General features: G+C 37.3%; 1 protein-coding gene and 1 long non-coding RNA gene across 11 annotated transcripts in view; both read right to left on the reverse strand.

Annotated features, from left to right (window-relative positions):
- Positions 1–20,263, reverse strand: part of baiap2a (BAR/IMD domain containing adaptor protein 2a) — a 98,807-nt gene that overhangs the window by 34,768 nt on the left and 43,776 nt on the right. For 7 of the 8 annotated variants that reach the window (XM_082142778.1, XM_082142777.1, XM_082142776.1 and 4 more), the window contains 2 exons: positions 1,352–1,413; positions 235–306 (listed from right to left, as the gene is read on the reverse strand). In XM_082142778.1, the coding sequence (XP_081998904.1) occupies positions 235–306; positions 1,352–1,413 (134 nt within the window). Of the gene's footprint in view, positions 1–234; positions 307–1,351; positions 1,414–2,588; positions 3,122–20,263 lie in introns of those variants that run through there. The other variant, XM_082142779.1, reaches the window with a different exon arrangement.
- LOC309480318 lies at positions 10,346–15,597 on the reverse strand. Of its 3 annotated transcripts, none has more exons than XR_014199584.1 (4): positions 12,591–15,597; positions 12,271–12,440; positions 12,031–12,120; positions 10,346–12,000 (listed from the first exon to the last, which is right to left on the reverse strand). It is a non-coding gene; the product is annotated as an uncharacterized lncRNA (long non-coding RNA). The 3 variants fall into 3 exon arrangements; XR_014199585.1 differs by having other exon boundaries at positions 10,346–11,920; positions 12,031–12,240; XR_014199586.1 differs by having other exon boundaries at positions 12,031–12,240.

Here is a 20,263-nt window from a genome sequence, read left to right on the forward strand (position 1 = left end):
TCTGATGCATTTCCAACTGAAACCCCCCCCCCCCCCCAAAAAAAACAACTAAGATTGGTTTAATTAATCAGAAACTAAATGGATTGTGAAAGGTGTGTGTTGGTTGTGCCAATCAGTGCCCAACAGAGGAATGCGTATTACTAAAGTAGATGAGAAGCACTTCCGTTCAGAGTGTTAGTGAGCTCAATGTGCGTCTTGTCAGCCTGTAAGGAGTGGGATGAGGTGCGGACTCACAGTCAGGTATCTCGCGTCCAACTCCACCTTCTTCTCCAGCTCTGACAGCAGCTCGTTGTGGAAGCATTTCAACTGCAAAAAAGAGCAGAAAAATTGAGTGAAATTCGTTAAATTGACTTTTTATTAACCTGAAAGCACAGATTTGTGCAGATTATACCATGATATATGGGTTCAAATACACCATCGACCGCATTTTTAGAATAATGTTGATGAGCACAGAAACTAATTATTCATCCCTCAGTTTGTTTTAAAAGAAAATGAAAATAACTTTAAAGTTACACTTTATTTTAAGGGGTCCTTGTAACAGTGCAATTATACATTTCAGCACCAAGTAATATTACTATACATGTAGAGTTAGGGGCCGTTTACACAATACCATTTTCAGCTAAAAACAGAAAACGTTTTATGTGTTTTGGCCGTTCGTTTACACGACAACGGTGTTTTGGGGGCCTGAAAACGCAAACTTTTTTAAAAAGGGTTTCATAGTGCAAGTTTATGAAAACGATACCGTTATCGTCTCAGTGTAAACTACAAAAACATGAATCTGTGAAAACGGTGAAATCATGCGCATGTGTATTACGTGTTCACTCTATAGGTGCGTAGTGTTTCTTTACAAAGTGACATCGCCAACTACTGGCCTGGAAGAATTATACAGCGTTTTTATTGGTTTTTCAAGGATCTGTGCGAACGGGGATTGTTTTACGTGAAAAATGCGAAAGGAAAAACTTTTCCATTTTTAGTACATCACTGTCGTGTAAACATACCCTTTATGCATCATTTACTGTTATTAATAGAGTAATTACATGTAACAAGTCACCTTAAAACAAAGTGTTACAGTAACAACTGCAACTGAAGTAAAGGTTTTTACAGTAGAAACATTAAGTTTTGATTTTGATTAAGCGGTTATATTACAGTGAAACATCTTTATTTCAACTGCAAACTTGTAAATCCTCCTTCTGATGCAATTCCTATGGGTGGAGTCTGCTTTACAGCTAAAGTTAGCTGTTCAAACTTGTATTGAACCTGCGAACATGTCAAAAACTGTTGGAATGTAATCTATGCTAAATAATAATTTAATAAAGTGGAGAAATGGACTGTGTGTGAGAAGGGTACACACCATTTCCTCTAACTGCACTTGAATCTGCCGGTGGACCTCTGCCATCTGGAAAAGCACGTCCCCTGCAGAGAAGAGGGACAGGCGTCCGTTAAGAGAGAGGACAACAGGAAATGGACTCATAATCATGTGATTCAAGTGAGAAAAAAAATGTAGTAAGGTTAAAGAGACTGATCGAGTTAGGGTGGAGTAGGCAAGAAAGAAAGATAGATATATAGAGGGAGAGAAGCAAGGTAAGTCCCAACGTGCATTATAACCATGCCATCGCACTGAACACACACCACAGACGGGCAAACATGGGGACAATGACACGGTCAAAAGACATTAAACACTGAGACAGAGACATGAACGACAGGATGTAAGGGTGGAGAACAAACAAAGACACTCGGATGAGCAAAAATACAAAGCATTTCAAAACAGGGTTTGAACATTTCAGTGTATAGGAAAGGAATATTTCACCGCAAAATGAAGATTCTGTCATTATTTACTCACCATATGCTGTTATTTTTTCTGTGGAAAGCTATCATGTGACTTCAGAAAACTATAGCGCTTTTAATGGTGGTTTTTGGGGGAAATTTGACAGGCATGCTCACTTTGAACTACTGTTTTATGGAAAAGATTCTTTTTGTGTGAGTGTGTGTGTGTGTGTGTGTGTGTGTGTTCCGCAGAGAAAAATAACAGCATATGGGTTTGGTTGGGAATGACATGAATGTCAGTAAATACTGACAGGATTTACATTTGAGTGAAGTGTTCCTTTAAACAAAACCAAAGAACTCTTGACTGTAAATCAGAAATCAGTTTAATTTATCTTTAAAAATAATAATACAAATTTTTTAAAAGTGCTTCTCCTTCAGGATGACTGTCAGAATGTTGTGAAACTTATTGCAGAAGAGTAAAGAAAACAGGAAGAAAAAAAAGAAACAAAGAGAGGCCATGCAGCTGGTGGAAGTTGTTTTAATATACCTACATGCTGCTGCTTCTGAATATGCAATGCATTGTGAAGAAAGGAACAGACAGTGAGCAGAGCACAGAGAAGACCTTTGAAAAGAACACACAGCAATGGAAGACAACAGCGAGCCAGCCTGACCTCCGCCCATCTCGGCACGCCAGCCTAAAGTTAGGTGGTACAGAACGTCTCTAAGCATGGTGCAAAGCGGATTTAGTGTTTGCGCATGCTTGAACACTTTGTACTGAGTGTAACAACACATCGGATCTCCGGTCGTTTGTTTACACCACATACACATGATTGAAGAGCTCTCGCTGAAGAGTACAAGCATTGGGCTCAGAAAAGCAGTCTGTTGTTTGCTCCTGGAGAGATTAATGATGACCAGTTCGCCCAAAAATTAAAGTAGGTCATCATTCATTCATCTTCATCATGTCCCAAACCTGTTTTCCTTCCATGGAAAACAAAAGGAGATGTTTAGCCAAATGTTTATGCTGCTCTTTTCCATACAACAAAAGCAAAAAGTGGTCAGGGCTGTCAAGCTCTAAAAAGCGGGAAAGTACTACTGGTTGAACAATATGGATTTTTTTTTTTTGATGGCTGATCCCACTATCTTTGAGAGCTGGGAGGCTGATGGTCGATGTGAAGCCGACTTGTTGCACTGCGTGAGGCAAATGGTGGTCACACCAGATACTGACTGGTTTTCGGAGCCCCCCGGACCCCCGCAATACAGTAAAACTGCACATTTTAGAGTGGCCTTTTATTGTGGCCAGCCTAAGGCACACCTGTGCAATAATCATGTTATCTAATCAGCATCTTGATAAGCCACACCTGTGAGGTGGATGGATTATCTCAGCAAAGGAGAAGTGCTTACTTACACAGATTTAGAGAGATTTGTGAACAATATTTTAGAGAAATAGGCCTTTTGTGTACATAGAAAAAGTCTTAGATATTTGAGTTCAGCTCATGAAAAATGGGGGCAAAAACAAAAGTATTGCGTTTATAATTTTGTTCAATGTGAAGTAACTACAATAACTGAGTAACAACTACATACTAACCCTGAACCTCCTCCTAAACCTATCCTTTACCCATGTAGTTACCTTATATTACCCTGTACTTTCTACTGTAAGTTCACTGTAAGTACATGTAAGTGCACCTAGTGTAAAATAAAGTGCAACTGAAATGTATGTGTATTTTACTTCAACATTTACTAAATTAAAAATAATTTGGAAATTAAACAATATGAAAAAATAAACATGCAAAACAAATAAAGAAACTGTTAAAAACAAGACTAAATGGGAAGTAAACACTGTAACCAATAGTATACTCAGTAAGTTTGTGCACACTGGGAATCATACTTTCTCAAATAAAAGACCAGTGATGCTAATTTTACATACAATACACAGTGAATATGAAATTAATATAGCATAGTGGCCAACTGGATATAGTGCAGCACAGTTTGAAATAAAAGATAATAAGTTGGTATTAGACAGAGTCTGTTAGACAAAGATATTAAACGAATGAAGACAGAGAATGGAGGCTACCGAATGGGTGCTGTCAAAATAAAAGTCCTGGTACTGTCATCATAAAAGTCTAACACTTTTCGGACAAACAGAAACACTTTATACCAAAAAAAAATAACAAAGCCAAATATCAACCTTTGACAACTAGTAGGCTGTAAGCCTAAACTTGACATTTTAAACTTGACATGTTAAACTTCCAGGAACATGTTAAACTTGGTGAAACTATTACTTGGTAAACTACTACTTTAATAACACAAAATTGTTATTTCCTTCATTTATTAATTATCATTCCATTTCTCGAATGTAAGAAAATGCTAAATTCACACACTTCCATTCTCATCATAAGAAGCTTATTGGAAACATTACTTTAACAGTGATGATAAATCAGAGAACAATCAAATCACAAGAGTGAAACCGGTAACTATGTGGGTGGTTGATGTGTGATGCTTTTTATCTGTCCTGGGCATAAATGCTGTTAATAAAATGGTGGGTAACATTTTACAATATTCCTTCATTAACATTAGGCATCTACTTACAATGATCAGTTTTACAGCATTATTAATGTGGGTGAATGTACTAATGTGAATTTATAAAACTTAGTATTCAAAATTAACTAGTATATAACATTATTAAATAATGTTGTGAAATTATTGTTTCTCTTAGTTCATGTGAACTATATTTCCGCTTTAAAGGCACAGTATGTAAGTTTCACCACTAGAGGTCGCTTATTCAAAGCAATGACAAAGATGAGACAGTGATGGAGTGTGGAATCATGGGAGTTGCCGTGTTCACCTCTACAACAGTTTTCTTTATGGGTTTATCTGAACCCACAGCAAACATGGTCCATCACAATTTAATATTATTTTGGTTTATAATAGTTGTTTAAACTGTTGGCATGCATTCTTTATACCCTTTATATGTGAATTTATATATAAACCCTCCCAAACATGGGACGTGGTGATGTTTTTTTAAAAAATTTTTTTTTTTTTTTTTTTTACTTTTTTTTTTGTGCCTTTTTGATCCCAAGACTCAACTAATCTCTGCAATTCTCCATCTGTGATCATACCGCACTGTACTTTAAGACAATATAAACACACGTCCTCGTCCTGGCAAATTTGTAACATCTTTAGTTGATTGGAACTTCTTAATTATTGCCTTGATAGTGGAAATGGGGATTTTCAATTCTTTAGCTATTTTCTTACAGCCACTTTCTATTTTGTGAAGCTCAACAATTTTTTTGCTGCACATTAGAACTATATTCTTTGGTTTTACTTATTGTGATGGATGATTAAGGACATTTGGCATTTAATGTTTTCTCATATTTAAACTCCTGTGAAACAAAAAGTCATAACTAGACAATTTCATGTTCCTAGTCACCCTGGCCTGGTGTGCTAAAAATTTAAATATTAATGGGAATATACTTCAGAGAGATTTTACTCATTAAAAATTCTAGGGGTGCCATTCATTTTATTGGCCATATTATTTTATTGAAAGATCAAAAAGGATAAACAATGCAGAATTATTTTAACAGCCATATTTGATCGTATTTACTAGGGGTGATTGTGACCACAACTGTATTTACCTTTAATCTTGAAAATATATTTAATTTAAGACAATGTTATTACTTAATATTACATCAAGGCTAGTCATTATGTTTGTTTATGTATGCATGTGTATATGTGTGTGTATATGTGTGTGTATATAGACACACACACACATATATATATACACAAATATATATATACACACAAATATATATATATATACACAAATATATATATACAACAACAACTATAATTCACCAAAATCCATATCCAAGTGAGTGGACAGTATGTATGAACTGCATTTTAAAAAAAATGTTTTGAATAAATTAATAGATACTATGGAAAAAAAATTTAATCAGTACAACACTGACTGAGACTCCAAAATGTTGCTATGGTTACCAGCACATCAAGCATGCCATGTTCGGGAGTGACTCATGTATTTCATACTCACTTAACAGTGATTTAGAGGATTAAATCCTGCATTTAAATGTGACTCCCAAAACTCAACAGTATGCATGTGGCCACAAAGACACACCCAAACCTCCCTTCCTGATACGATACAGGAAAAGCTTCTTCCTCAATCCACTTTTGGATCTTTTATTCAAATAGACGAAAAATCTGATTTGGTTTGGCTCGAGTCAAAAGAAACTTGATCCGAGGCAGTTACCGAATTAATAAGAGTTAAACATATTGAAATTGATACAGACCATTGGTCTGATGTGTTGTAAAAGATGCAAACAGCAAAAACACACACTAACAGCCTAAAACTTGACTCGGCTTTGATGTGTCTGACAGGAGCTCTTTGCATGCAGGTACTCTAAGCTCTTTTAAAAACGGACGTGTGACATCCGCGTTCCTTCTGCTTTATGCATGACTGACACACGGCAACAAGCGGTCACGGTCACTGCAGAGAGCTCGACATGGAAAACACACACACACACACACCTCACGTCACAGCCGTTTCTCCCTCACAACCCACAACCAGCGGAGAACAATAGACACCCGTCAGTTATTCAGCAGGTTCTCTTGGGGGAAATCTGGTGGTTGCATTACATGACATTGATTTTGCAGAAAAAACAACCATCAAATAAAAATAAATAAAAATAAATGCATAATAAAATAAAACAGTGAAGCAGGTTTGCGAAAACATTTTAAAATAAATACTGTAGTCATATTAATAATATTATTAATAACAACATTTATTATGATTATTAATACTAACACATTGCTGATTATTATGATGGTGATCATGATTTTTTTTAATTCATTTTTTTTAATGAGTTAGGTTGAATAGCTGTCGGCTGTTAAATGTAAGTACACAATAAGATAATACCAGTTCAGGTCAACCAATTACCAGCAATGCTTAATTTTGTTCAGTCTGTGGTATAAAAAGGTTGCATTAGCAATTAAAGAAAAAGCACTTAAGCAAAACATGGTCAGGTCAAAGTGTCTGAATAATTTTTGGTCCCAAATTTTTATAAATTTTGCTGGTAGTCCACTGTCTGAAGGATTTTTGGGTATAATATGTCACGGTTTACTTTATTTTGCTATCCTCACTTACATTAATGAACTAATGTGTCCTTTAGATATAAAAAATTATATCTGGTGTCTGTATATATCAATAATAAAAATACTAATAATAATAATAATAATTTAGGTGATTTTAAAACTATATATAATATATATATATATATATATATATATATATATATATATATATATATATATATATATATATATAAAATTATTATTATTATTATTATTATTATATTACATTACTACATCTACTACTACTACTACTAATAATAATAATAATAATAACAAATATCTAAATAAAACATTTATGATGGTGAATTTTATTATAATAATTATCATTACCATCATCATTATTAATAATTCAAATTATATGATAATAATACTAATAATTATTATTTTATTAATAATATTTATTATTATTACAATTATTGATTTTGCCATTTTTTATGATTTTGCCAAAAGTATTGAAATAAAACAGTGAAGTGTATTATTTTTTTTTATAATAATAATAATAGTTTTTATTAGGACAGCTTATAAAATAAGACATTTAAAACTCTCCTTCTCTGTCGCAACTAGCAGAGAACAACAGATACCTGTCATTCAGTAGAGCAGGTTGTCTTGGGAAAGTCTGCGCCTGTAGTCTTGCATGTCTCTACTCGGAGAGAAAAATGTGTGTGTGTGTGTGTGTGTCTGTGAGAAAAAAAACACAACATTTGGATCGAGTCTATCTAGTCAAATAAGTCGCCGCAAACTTGCAGTCCCCGCCTCACCTCACCGGCTCTATGCAAACATTTATGTGAGAACATCTGAAGCGCAGGAGTGTCATCATCATTTCTGAAACTAACGCAGATAGCGGAGAGACGCGGCAGCCGCAGGCAAACCCGACAGGCCGGACCAGTTTGGGAAGAGGAGAACAAGTGAATCACTGACAATGGTCAAGTGTGGATCGCTGCAGGGTGTCATGGAAACAGTCGAAACATTGAGGCTTCCAGCCAAACCGAGATTCTGAAGAACAAAATGGAGGACTTTGTTTATCAGCTTAACATAGAGATGCGTAGCCTCCTTTGTCTTTTTGTATAGAAAGCAGATTACATCACTCCCCATGGTGCAGCTTCTGACAAAACACATGTATCCCATGGTGCACTGGTGCATCTAGTACATCAAATAGTACTTAGTTGTGTCATACAGTATTGTGCATGCATGCAGTGACTTTAATCACTGGAAGCTGTCCAGTGGGTGTATTGTTGTTGGTGTAGTGGGCGCTCATACTCTAATGTTATTGGTGGACTGCGTTACAATGGAAAATATGATCACAAATGAGATGTGTTGTCAATTAAAATAAGACGTCGTATTATTTTGACAAGTTTTCTTGCTGTTAAAAGTGTACATTATGATAGTGTTTGTATATAATTTGCAGCAGTGCATTATACATTATGTACAAGATGAACAATTATCAATGTACAAATCGAACTCTTACAGAATGGCGACAATTCACGGTTTTCCACACGTTTTCCCTATTCATTGACAGACAAATCATATAGAACAGAAAAAAAATAGCAGCTGGTATTCTGCAATACGATATATTGCGGAAATGAAAATGCTCGATAGTTATCGTGGACACCTCAAAATACAGTAAATAATTCTAGATACTTTGTATTATAAATTATTAAAAAGCAGGAATACAGTGGTTAACCCTGAACATAAAATAGCACTGCGCAACTTTCTTTCTGACACCCACTTGTAATGGAGAAAAAAAAAAAGTTAAAAAAGTTAAACAGTATTTAAATGTTTTCAAACAACCAATCAGATTTTTGTATTAGCTACTATTACGTGTATCAAACAACATCAAATATTTAAAGATGACATTTTCAAACATTTGTTTACATAAATACATTTTTACATTTGAATCTGAACTAAAACATGCCATCCCAGAAATGATATCTAAATATTGGTTGAAAATGTTCTGATTCTTAATAATTGTCCTTTATAGTTGTGTACTTTTGCACTTTCATTTGTTGGAATCATTTGTTTGCTTCATACAATTTTACTGTGTATTGTTTTATTGTATTTAAATGATCAAGGTTATCTTTGTTATTTGAAAAAAAAAGCACTGAAGTTGAATTATCTTTTTTAGCTTGTGCTTGTAATGCAATTCAATACCATGATAAAGTTTCAGTAATTATCGTGATATGAAAATGTTATACTGTCATGGTAACATTAAGTCCTCCAGTTTTCATTTACTTCACTAAGGTACCTGACAGGAGACAGATCATGTGTGATTTAAATGTATTCATTTCTAATGGTAGTTGCCACATGGTATTGCTGCTGATTTGTTTAAGTGCCCCTTTTATGTTTTTTTTTTGCGGATATTACCCGTGTAATATAGCTGTTTGTGAATGTAAAATGTGATCAAAGTGCTCAATAAATCGAGTTTAAAAAGTCTCCTAAAACAAAGAACCGATTCTGAACTGCCTGAAACGAGTCGTCAGTAATTCCAGTCTTACTTCCTGCTCGAACCTACATACATTAAATTTTTTTTCATAATGGTATGGTCTTTATTGGCTTCTCATGAACAACGTTGACTTTGTCCTTCAAACAGAGTAGTTGTAGCTGAGGCCCACAGGCGTTTGGTTTGTGTCGTTTACATGTCGAGAAGACGCTGATTTTTTGTGCTGCGAAAGCAAATCCACTTTGCTTCACTTCAAAAGGACGAGGACTCACACTGGAATTAATACGGTAAAACCAACGCCATCATTAATGTTCATATAACAGTACAGTATACGGGCATTGAGGAAGCTTTGGTGTTGAAATTCAGATATGGTAATATCCGCGTTGTAAGCGGTAGACCAATCACAACAAACTGGTCTATCCGACCAATCAGAGCAGAGTAGACCAATCAAAACAGACTGGGTCATCTGACCAATCAGAGCAGAGTATACCAATCACGACAGACTGAGCCATCTGACCAATCAGAGCAGAGTAGACCAATCACAACAGACTGGGTCATCGGACAAATCAAAGCAGAGTAGACCAATCACGACAGACTGGGTCATCTGACCAATCAGAGCAGAGTAGACCAATCACAACAGACTAGGCCATCTGACCAATCAGAGCAGAGTAGACCAATCACGACAGACTGGGTCATCGGACCAATCAGAGCAGAGTAGACCAATCACGACAGACTGGGTCATCTGACCAATCAGAGCAGAGTAGACCAATCACAACAGACTAGGCCATCTGACCAATCAGAGCAGAGTAGACCAATCACGACAGACTGGGTCATCTGACCAATCAGAGCAGAGTAGACCAATCACAACAGACTAGGCCATCTGACCAATCAGAGCAGAGTAGACCAATCACGACAGACTGGGTCATCGGACCAATCAGAGCAGAGTAGGCTCTTGGAAAGGAGGGCTTTAGAGAGACCGAATCCTTCATCGAACCGTTTCAACTTTGGATGCATGTAAACCTATTGTAGGAGACCTCAAAAAAACTAAATTAGAAAAATGTAAAATAGCATAGGGGCACTTTAAACATTTCTCAACCATTTTTTCACTAAACAATTGCCAATTCTTTGTTTCTGCAAACCACAGCATGTGTGAATGTCTGGCATCTTGCATCTGCAGTAATGATGCATAATCATTGCTGAGCCCACATTGCTGCAATTTGCACACTAAACCGACAAGCATGAACAAAATATAGAGGAAAAAGCATTGTAAATCTTCTTATCAGCACAATCCTTTGCGATGGAGAGTTTTATGAAGCCGAACACAAACATCACATTATTTTCTGCACACAGCTGCAGTTCTTTCATGCAGCATGAGCCTGTGGTTGCGGTTATGCTGCAGCTAAGCTCACAATCAGGGGTGTCCAAATCCTGCTCCTGAAGGCCCACCGTCCAGCAGAGTTCAGCTCCAGTCCTAATTAAACACACCTGAACCAGCTCCAGGTCTCCAGGATCCCGGGAAACTTCCAGGCTGGTGTGTTGGAGACAAACTCTGCAGGAAGGCGGACCTGCAGGAGCAGGATTGAAGATGTGTGAAACAGACCAACAACAATTACAGTGTGCATGGGGAAGTCTGATTCATTTGAACTTAACTGTTTGTTTGGGTGATTCATTTCGATTAACTAATTAAAAAAATGATTCACAGAATCAGAGTCATCATTACTAGTGCAACCAGAAGACTTATTGTAGCCAAAATATATATTTAGCAACAAAATGGCATTTTCCCTGCAGTTATACAATTCAGAGAGTTATTCATTTGCTATTCAATGTATATAAGTTTGAAGCAGTGATTTTATTTGATCTGTGCTAGATAAATATAATTAATTTATCAAAATATATTTTTTTTGTAAAAATCATGTGATCTGATAGATTTATCATTATTTGCTTGTCTAGTTTCAAATGTACTTAGCTAGTAGACCTCTGATTGGCCATTGTGTTGACAAGCTCAACATATGTCTCTAATTGGCCACTGTGTTGACACGCTCAATATATATATGTCTCTTATTGGCCATTGTGTTGACGCGCTCAACATATATGTCTCTGATTGGCCACTGTGTTGACGCGCTCAACATATATGTCTCTGATTGGCCATTGTGTTGACGCGCTCAACATATATGTCTCTGATTGGCCATTGTGTTGACGCGCTCAACATATATGTCTCTGATTGGCCATTGTGTTGAAGTGCTCAACATATATGTCTCTGATTGGCCATTGTGTTGACCCGCTCAACATATATGTCTCTGATTGGCCATTGTGTTGAAGTGCTCAACATATACGTCTCTGATTGGCCATTGTGTTGATGTGCTCAACATATATGTCTCTGATTGGCCATTGTGTTGACGCGCTCAACATATATGTCTCTGATTGGCCATTGTGTTGACGTGCTCAACATATATGTCTCTGATTGGCCATTGTGTTGATGTGCTCAACATATATGTCTCTGATTGGCCATTGTGTTGACGCGCTGAACATATATGTCTCTGATTGGCCATTGTGTTGATGTGCTCAACATATATGTCTCTGATTGGCCATTGTGCTGATGTGCTCAACATATACGTCTCTGATTGGCCATTGTGTTGATGTGCTCAACATATATGTCTCTGATTGGCCATTGTGTTGATGTGCTCAACATATATGTCTCTGATTGGCCATTGTGTTGACGCGCTCAACATATATGTCTCTGATTGGCCATTGTGTTGATGTGCTCAACATATATGTCTCTGATTGGCCATTGTGTTGACGCGCTGAACATATATGTCTCTGATTGGCCATTGTGTTGATGTGCTCAACATATATGTCTCTGATTGGCCATTGTGTTGATGTGCTCAACATATATGTCTCTGATTGGCCATTGTGCTGATGTGCTCAACATATATGTCTCTGATTGGCCATTGTGTTGACGCGCTCAACATATATGTCTCTGATTGGCCATTGTGTTGATGTGCTCAACATATATGTCTCTGATTGGCCATTGTGTTGACGCGCTCAACATATATGTCTCTGATTGGCCATTGTGTTGATGTGCTCAACATATATGTCTCTGATTGGCCATTGTGTTGATGCGCTGAACATATATGTCTCTGATTGGCCATTGTGTTGATGTGCTCAACATATATGTCTCTGATTGGCCATTGTGTTGATGTGCTCAACATATATGTCTCTGATTGGCCATTGTGCTGATGTGCTCAACATATATGTCTCTGATTGGCCATTGTGTTGACGCGCTCAACATATATGTCTCTGATTGGCCATTGTGTTGATGTGCTCAACATATATGTCTCTGATTGGCCATTGTGTTGACGCGCTCAACATATATGTCTCTGATTGGCCATTGTGTTGATGTGCTCAACATATATGTCTCTGATTGGCCATTGTGTTGATGTGCTCAACATATATGTCACTGATAGGCCATTGTGTTGACACGCTCAACATACATGTCTGTGATTGGCTACAATGATCACCAATGACATATTTGACACTCTTCACAGAGCGCTTACACAGATACACATGGAGCGTTTAAAAGCAGGCTAATATCCCTAATATTGGATCCGCTGATAGACGCTGCTTTCAAATGCTACCGTGTGTATCTGTGTAAGCACTCGATGAAGTGTGTCAAAGACAACATGTTTTTGAAGCGTTGATCATTGTAGCCAATCACAGACATATATGTTGAGAGCGTCAACACAACGACCAATCAGGGGTGTTAAAGAATCCGTTCAACAGCGCTCAAAACGCTAGAGGGAAATGCTGGTCTCATCAAATTTTTTACATTTCGCTACTGAAGTCGGTACTTTTGACAACTCTAGTTAGTTGTAAAACAGCTTATAGCGTAACAATGAAATGCTACAGCACTAAAGCAACGGCCTTTAAAATGCGCTTTGTGGCAATGTGTTCCTGTCAAGACACATCTGAGGTCATCTGAATCAATGTGCTCTACACCGAACATGTCACAACAAGGCAGGAAAAGGTTTCTTCTAAGAACAGATTGATTTGGAGAATGAGTGTATGGCTAGATAAAGTCAATGGATGTTTTTTTTGCCATAGTTCAGGAATATTCTCATTTCCAGCAGGTGTATATTCTTCTGCCTAATGGAACCTCATATTAGTCCTATCATAGTCGTTCCACCTCCCGTCAGCTGAGGAGCACAGCCTGTGCCGAGAGGATCCCTCACACTTGCCCTCCACTGCCAAATCTGCCAAAAACTGCAGTTTGGGAGTGTAAGCAGCGCCCCTGTCAGCTCTAATGGCTACATTCACATACTGTGTTGTCTGTCAGGATTACAGACTCTCTCATCTCCACCACGTTCTTTTCCCTCTTTTTCCTCATCCTCAAATTCTGTAGCTTCTTATGGCAAACAAAGCTGAAAACACACAGATGCTCACTCACACAAACCCTTGAAAAACCACGTTATTTTCCCTCTTTTTCCTGATCCTCAAATTCTGTAGCTTCTTATGGCGAACAAAGCTGAAAACACACAGATGCTCACTCACACAAACCCTTGAAAAACCACAGGAATTGTATGTGCAGTTATTTGTTTATTTTTGTTAATGTTGGGAACATTTTGTACGTAATGGTGCTTTAACCATGGTACTGAATGATTATTGTATTTATATACCATGGCACTCCATGGTAAAAAAAAAAAGAAAGATTTGGTCCCACTTTATATTAAGTGTCTTTAAATACTATGTAATAACATTCAAAATTATTAGTAAATGAATAGCAATAAGTACATTGTACCTAATAATGATTTTCTGTTAATGCAACTACTGTACATAGTTAAAGACATAATATAAAGTGGGACCAAAGATTTCTTAATGCAAAGTAAACAGATCTTCCATAAATGCCAATGTAATTATTATTATATAATGCTATATTTGCAGGAAATACCAATAAAACATACAGAAGAATTTAGAAATGCTGGTATTTGTTTCTAAAGTTTTTTTGTTTCTACCTTCAGATTTGGGCTTTTACTCTCGTCTATACAGTACATTAATGCTGGCTTCAGCTAAACTTCATTGGAGAATTCAGTGATTTGTGTCTTTGAACAGTGCTGTAACTGTCCTATATGCTGAGGTGAAGAAGCCACGTCAGTGGAGGGATTTTATTGGGTCAATAGGACAGGATCTCTGCCCTGACATGACCTGTCTCCAGCTATTTATATGATTAAACTGCTCTTCTCTTTGAGCGGTATAGTTTTGCTATGGGTTATGCGAGCGCGCGCACACACACACACCCCTCCTTGAACAAGAAAAAATGTAGGGCGGGACTTGATTTTGTCCATGGGGAATTGATTGGATGATTGTGGTTTGCTATTGGTGGATCTCATGTGAGTGACAGGTTGATCCCGCCCTCACGCCAGTAAACACATCATCAGAGAAGAGAAGACGCTGCAAGAGGAAAGATAAGTTATTTTGACTGTTTAACACAAAAAATACCAAGGTATTACAATGTTTTGGGACATGGAGCCATTCTAATTACTATGGTAATTAGAATGGATTACTTAGAATAAATAATAGAATTAGAATATATTATATTCAAATAGAAAAGTTATTTTAGATTGTAAGTATATGACCATATTAGGTTTTACTGCATTTTCTATCAAATAAATTCATTATTTTGTGTATATAATTAAGCTTCTTGAGTTTCAGCCACTACTGATGTGTACCCTCAACTCTTATTTCTAAAAAGCAAGAAAAAATAAACTGTTTTTCATGACATGACCTCTAAGAGAAGTGAGGGGTCTGAAGACAAAAAGATCATGATAGTTAAAAAAAGAAGCAAGCAAGATAAAGAAAGGATATATTATAATAACAGCAATTGAGAGGAAGCCATCTCTGTAATAAAGCACTACAGGATGAAAAGCAGAAAGCCTCTAATTTCATGGGGCTGGAGAAGCTTATTAACTATTCCAGCTCTGAACTCTATAAAAGCCATGCCAGACGCAACATACATACACAAGGCTTTCATGGATCAAGACACTCGGCACATATATGCCAAGACAGCAAATCAAGGGCAAGGTGAGGGAGTGTGTGTGGGCCCTCGTTCTCCCAGCATGCAGTGCAGCTCTCAGAAATAGAGCAGGAGAAAGTAGGGCTCCTGGGACCGAGGCACAGGGCTAATAAAAGAGCTCCGCTGCTCTCATTCCGACAGGCCCAGGTGAACGAGAGAGAGAGAGAGAGAGAGAGAGAGAGAGAGAGAGAGATGTCAGACTCAGAAGTTATCATAGGACTACAAGTTATAGATTGACTGCACAAAACACCTTCCCTCCTAAGCAAATAACACAACTCCTAGGCTTACTAGAGCCATTAGCCTCTTTTCTGTCTGACATACATGACATATGAACATCAAAAAGATGAATTACAAATATTAATAAGTGCTTAATTGCTTTTTCAATGCTATGACCCACTGGCATTACAATGAATGGGAGAAATTTGTAATGAAAAATATGGCGGCTCTAATAAAATAAGTACCACCTTCTTAATACATAGTCCGTAAAAAGACTACAAACAAATCTGACCAATCGGAGCAGAGAAGACCAATGACCACAGACTGGGTCATCTGACCAATCAGAGCAGAGAAGACCAATCACAACAAACTGGGTCATCTGACCAATCAGAGCAGAGTAGACCAATGACAACAGACTGGGTCATCTGACCAATCAGAGCAGAGAAGACCAATGACAACAGACTGGGTCATCTGACCAATCAGAGCAGAGAAGACCAATGACAACAGACTGGGTTATCTGACCAATCAGAGCAGAGTAGACCGGGACTGAACAAACACAAACGGTACACTTTAGACCTTTGGCTGCCTTTGGCCCATCGGACACCTTTTAGCCAATCAGAACTTTAACTGCCGGAATTAATATTCATGAGCTGTATGATACCATTCAAATCTATATGAATCTGAAAATAAATCCCTCTGTAAAACCCTTTATAACATAAGATATGAAGAAAACGTTGGTGAATGTAAGTCTTACTGAAGTAGAGATTTCTGGCTCAGTGGAGGAGAAAAAACTCGCTGTGAGAAAAAGGCCTTTGAAGATATGCATTATAATTTAAATCTACAGACGCAAATAGATAAAGCGTAATAAAATAAACACTTAACCGTGTATTTTTGGATGTTTTCTTCCCACTAGTCTAAAAGAAATAGTTCTGGAGGCAAAATAGCCCATCTCAAAATTGACCAGTGCATGAAAAACAGCAATTTGCCTGGTATGTATTGCCTTAAATATGTTGTATAAATTTGAGTCTGGCAAACAGTTTTAGTTCAATATTTCCTCATTCAATTAGATAGGAGCTGTACTTGCATTACTCAAAACAATTCTCAAACTGAGGTAAATCGCAGGCCACCTTTGTGGATCTCTGAGGAACAAATTGTGTCACTGAGTTCTTTCTGTATCAATATCTCTGAACTAATTCACTGGCCACTCAACCTAAACCACTGAGGGAAGTGCTTCAGACCAGACAGGAAATTAAAACGGCATATCACCACATCATTTGCCGCTCAGAGGGGCGTAAATGCTGATGAGTCCCAATTATGTAACAGTTTTTCCCCCATTATAGACATGGCCGCAGAAACAATCTGAAAAATTTAACTCAGCAGCCTCTTTTCACAATTACAACGATCACAGTCCCTTTAAAGCAAGTCAGTTCACTAGACCAGCCATCTTGGCACCTTGATGCCCATGGGAGCTATTTTCTATCAAAGTAATATCGCACTTCAAATCATCAATAAAAACTGATGAAATGGTATAATGCATTTAGCTTCTTTAACTGAAATTATGGCTAAAAGCTTTGGCAGCAATAAGACGAGACAGTGCCAAATATGAATGAGGCTTTTTTTTAATGCAAGGTGGGACTTTCATTCTGTCTCTGATACTACACTGTTTTAAAAGTCTAGTTGCCATAGAAACACTCATATGAAAAACCATTTAAAGCTTAAAAAAAATGAAACTTTACACAAATGTCAGTCACTCTGCTTAAAAGTTACGCTTTTAAAAAGTTTGAACAGCATTGTTAAAGACGACTTCTCTTAGTCATGTCTTCTCTCCTCAGGAAGTTTCTTTCTGTCAGGCATAAATATTAATTCCGGAAATTAATGTTCTGGGGCCGGTTGCATAAACATTATGTTAAGACAGTGTATTAAATTCTAGTATGACCCAGTAGCAGTTACTCAGGGGCAGTCAGTCATTTTCGGTATCAAATTAGGCTAATCTACATTTTTATGTAACGGACTTAAAAAAAAAAAAAAAAAGCTATGAACAGTCATAATTTGAAGTCTATCTTGTAAGACTAGTCTCTTAGAGTCAGTGGCGGCTGGTGCTAAAAAAAATTTGGGAGGGGGGCACAACAAACTGAATTATTAATCCAGGACTGAATGTAGGCTAATTGTTAAATAACAATTTAACAGTGATAATAATGTAGCTATCATTAGCCTAAAGTTTAGCTAAAACTTCAGCCGGTAGGGTTGGGAAATAGCCAATTGCCAAATAAATCTGAATTTTTGGGCTAAATGGCGATGTATGGTATAATCTGAGTATTTAATTATTATTTTTCTATTTGAATAAAAAAAACTATTTTTTTTTTATATTTAATATCCTGATCAATATTGTCCTACAAACAATGTTCATATTGAAGGTTATAAAAACAAACATAGTGTAACCTTGCTGTCTATCTGCAGTCTATCCAAAAAAGGGGTCAAATCACATTACATTCTAACATTGCAACATTACAATCTAAAAATAAAATAATGCTTTTTAAAGAAGTAGTTAAATTTACTAAACTAAAAAAAACAAAAACAATCAAAGCTAATATCATAAAAATACACATGTAGGTTTGAAATTCTCTAGCACATTTATGTTCACCAACAACAACAAATATTCAACAACAAATATTTTAGCTAAATATATTTAGAATTTAGTGCTAATGTATATTTTAGTCTCCGTCTGTTCGGTGCGCATGCACGCGGCGGCGCTCGTTCACGGAAGTTTAGCTTGCAGAAAGCTCGCCTAGTCATGACAGCAAACTGGAAATATTGACTTTCTAACATTTACAGATGGAGAATATGTCCGTGAAATGTAAGTTATGCACTGAGGAAATTATTGGATGTCTTATGGCTAAATATTATTAGAGGTTTATTTGTTTCCACCAATCGCTGCACAAGTGAAGTTTACGTATGATGACAAAAGCACGTTAGTGCGAGCCCTCCCGGAACCCATAGAGAATGCATTGCAGTGCCTGCAGTTCGAAAAGGCAGCCGTGGGTAGAGAAGTGCTACGTGAGGGGCTTTCGCATCAGAGAAACCCTCTCAAAGGTCCTAGAACTACCCGGAAGTACCCGGATTTTGGCGTGTTCGCACCGCAGGAATTAGGAACGATTTAAAGTTCTAGGAACACTTTTTGGAGGAACTAATTTAGCTCCTACTTCAGAGAAGGGTCTAAACCAGCTCTATAGGAACTACCAGTGACGTTAGTGTACGCTGATTGGCCGAACCCGCCTTTAAAAAAAAAAAAAAGCTGTGTGAAAACAGATTATAGCCTATATATTTACCCCAGAAAAGAACTCTACAAATATAGCAAACAGAGATAAATGGGCCTTTTAACCTTTACGTTGAGGAGAAAATCCAACGCAACTTTGAGGGGACCATGCGAAACATGATTATGTCTTTCTGCTCCGCTAGCAACACTGGACATCAGCCACACGGCATACGCTAATGCCTTTTATACTGTCTTTTTATGTATAACAGTTCTATCGAATAACATATTAGACAGGACTGTTAGACAGATTGTAAACTAATGAATGCTGTGTGCTCAGGCTCAGGCTAAATAAAGGTCCGTCACGGTGTCAAAATAAAAGTCACAACATCAAGCGCAGCTTACGTCACTCCAGATTTCCTACTGGCGGTGCTGTGTGCTCATGCAACCAGGAAAATGTTCCTAAGAGAACCATTAGTTCTTGGGGAATCACACTGGTGGCTAGTTCCTAGAACTACCCGCTGCGAAAGCCCCTATGGTTAAAGGACTAAAGTGTACTGTTTGTGTTTGTGTTTGTTCAGTCCAATGTTGAAGCAACAGGTTGGTAAATGCTTCTCGTTGGTCTTAATGTGCCCCTATTATGCTATTTTAAAGGTTCCTAATTTTTGTTTTGGAGGTCTCCTTCAAAAGGTTTACATGCATCCAAAGGCCAAAAAAAATCTTTAATTTGCTTATAATATACATTGCAGCATCACCTCTTTTATCACAGTGTCTGAAAATTCGATAAAGGATTCGGTCTCTCTAAACCCCTCCTTTCCAAGAGCCTACTCTGCTCTGATTGGTCAAATGGCCCAGTCTGTTCTGATTGGTCTACCACTTACAACACTTATCAGAAACCAAATGTCCATTTGCATATCTGAAATTCAGCTCTGAATCTTCTTCAGCACTTGATACACAGTAATATGAACAGTAACGATGGCATCGGTTTTACGATAAATCTTCAAGTCCTCGTCCTTTGGAAGTTCATGCAAAGTTGATTTGCTTTCGCAGCACAGAAAACAGCATATTCTCGACATGTTGACAACATGAACCAAACTCTTCCAGGCCTCAGCTACAGCAATGTTCAAGGGCGGGTGAAGGTAGACGTCATTAGCAGACCATAGGCTGGCATTATGAGTTACATTGTTGTGTATGTATGTAACAGGAAGTGAGACCGGAATTGCTGACGACTCATTTCAGGCAGTTCAGAATTAGTTATTTCAATAACTATTTGTCATGCACTTTGATCTTTGCAGACTTCTTACATGCACAAACAGCTATATAACACAACATGAAAGGATATATCCGAAAAAGCATAATAGGAGAACTTCAAAGTCAATGTTTTACG

The sequence above is a fragment of the Leuciscus leuciscus genome, assembly GCF_965113295.1.
Source record: "Leuciscus leuciscus genome assembly, chromosome: 1".
Classification (NCBI taxonomy): Eukaryota; Metazoa; Chordata; class Actinopteri; order Cypriniformes; family Leuciscidae; genus Leuciscus; species Leuciscus leuciscus.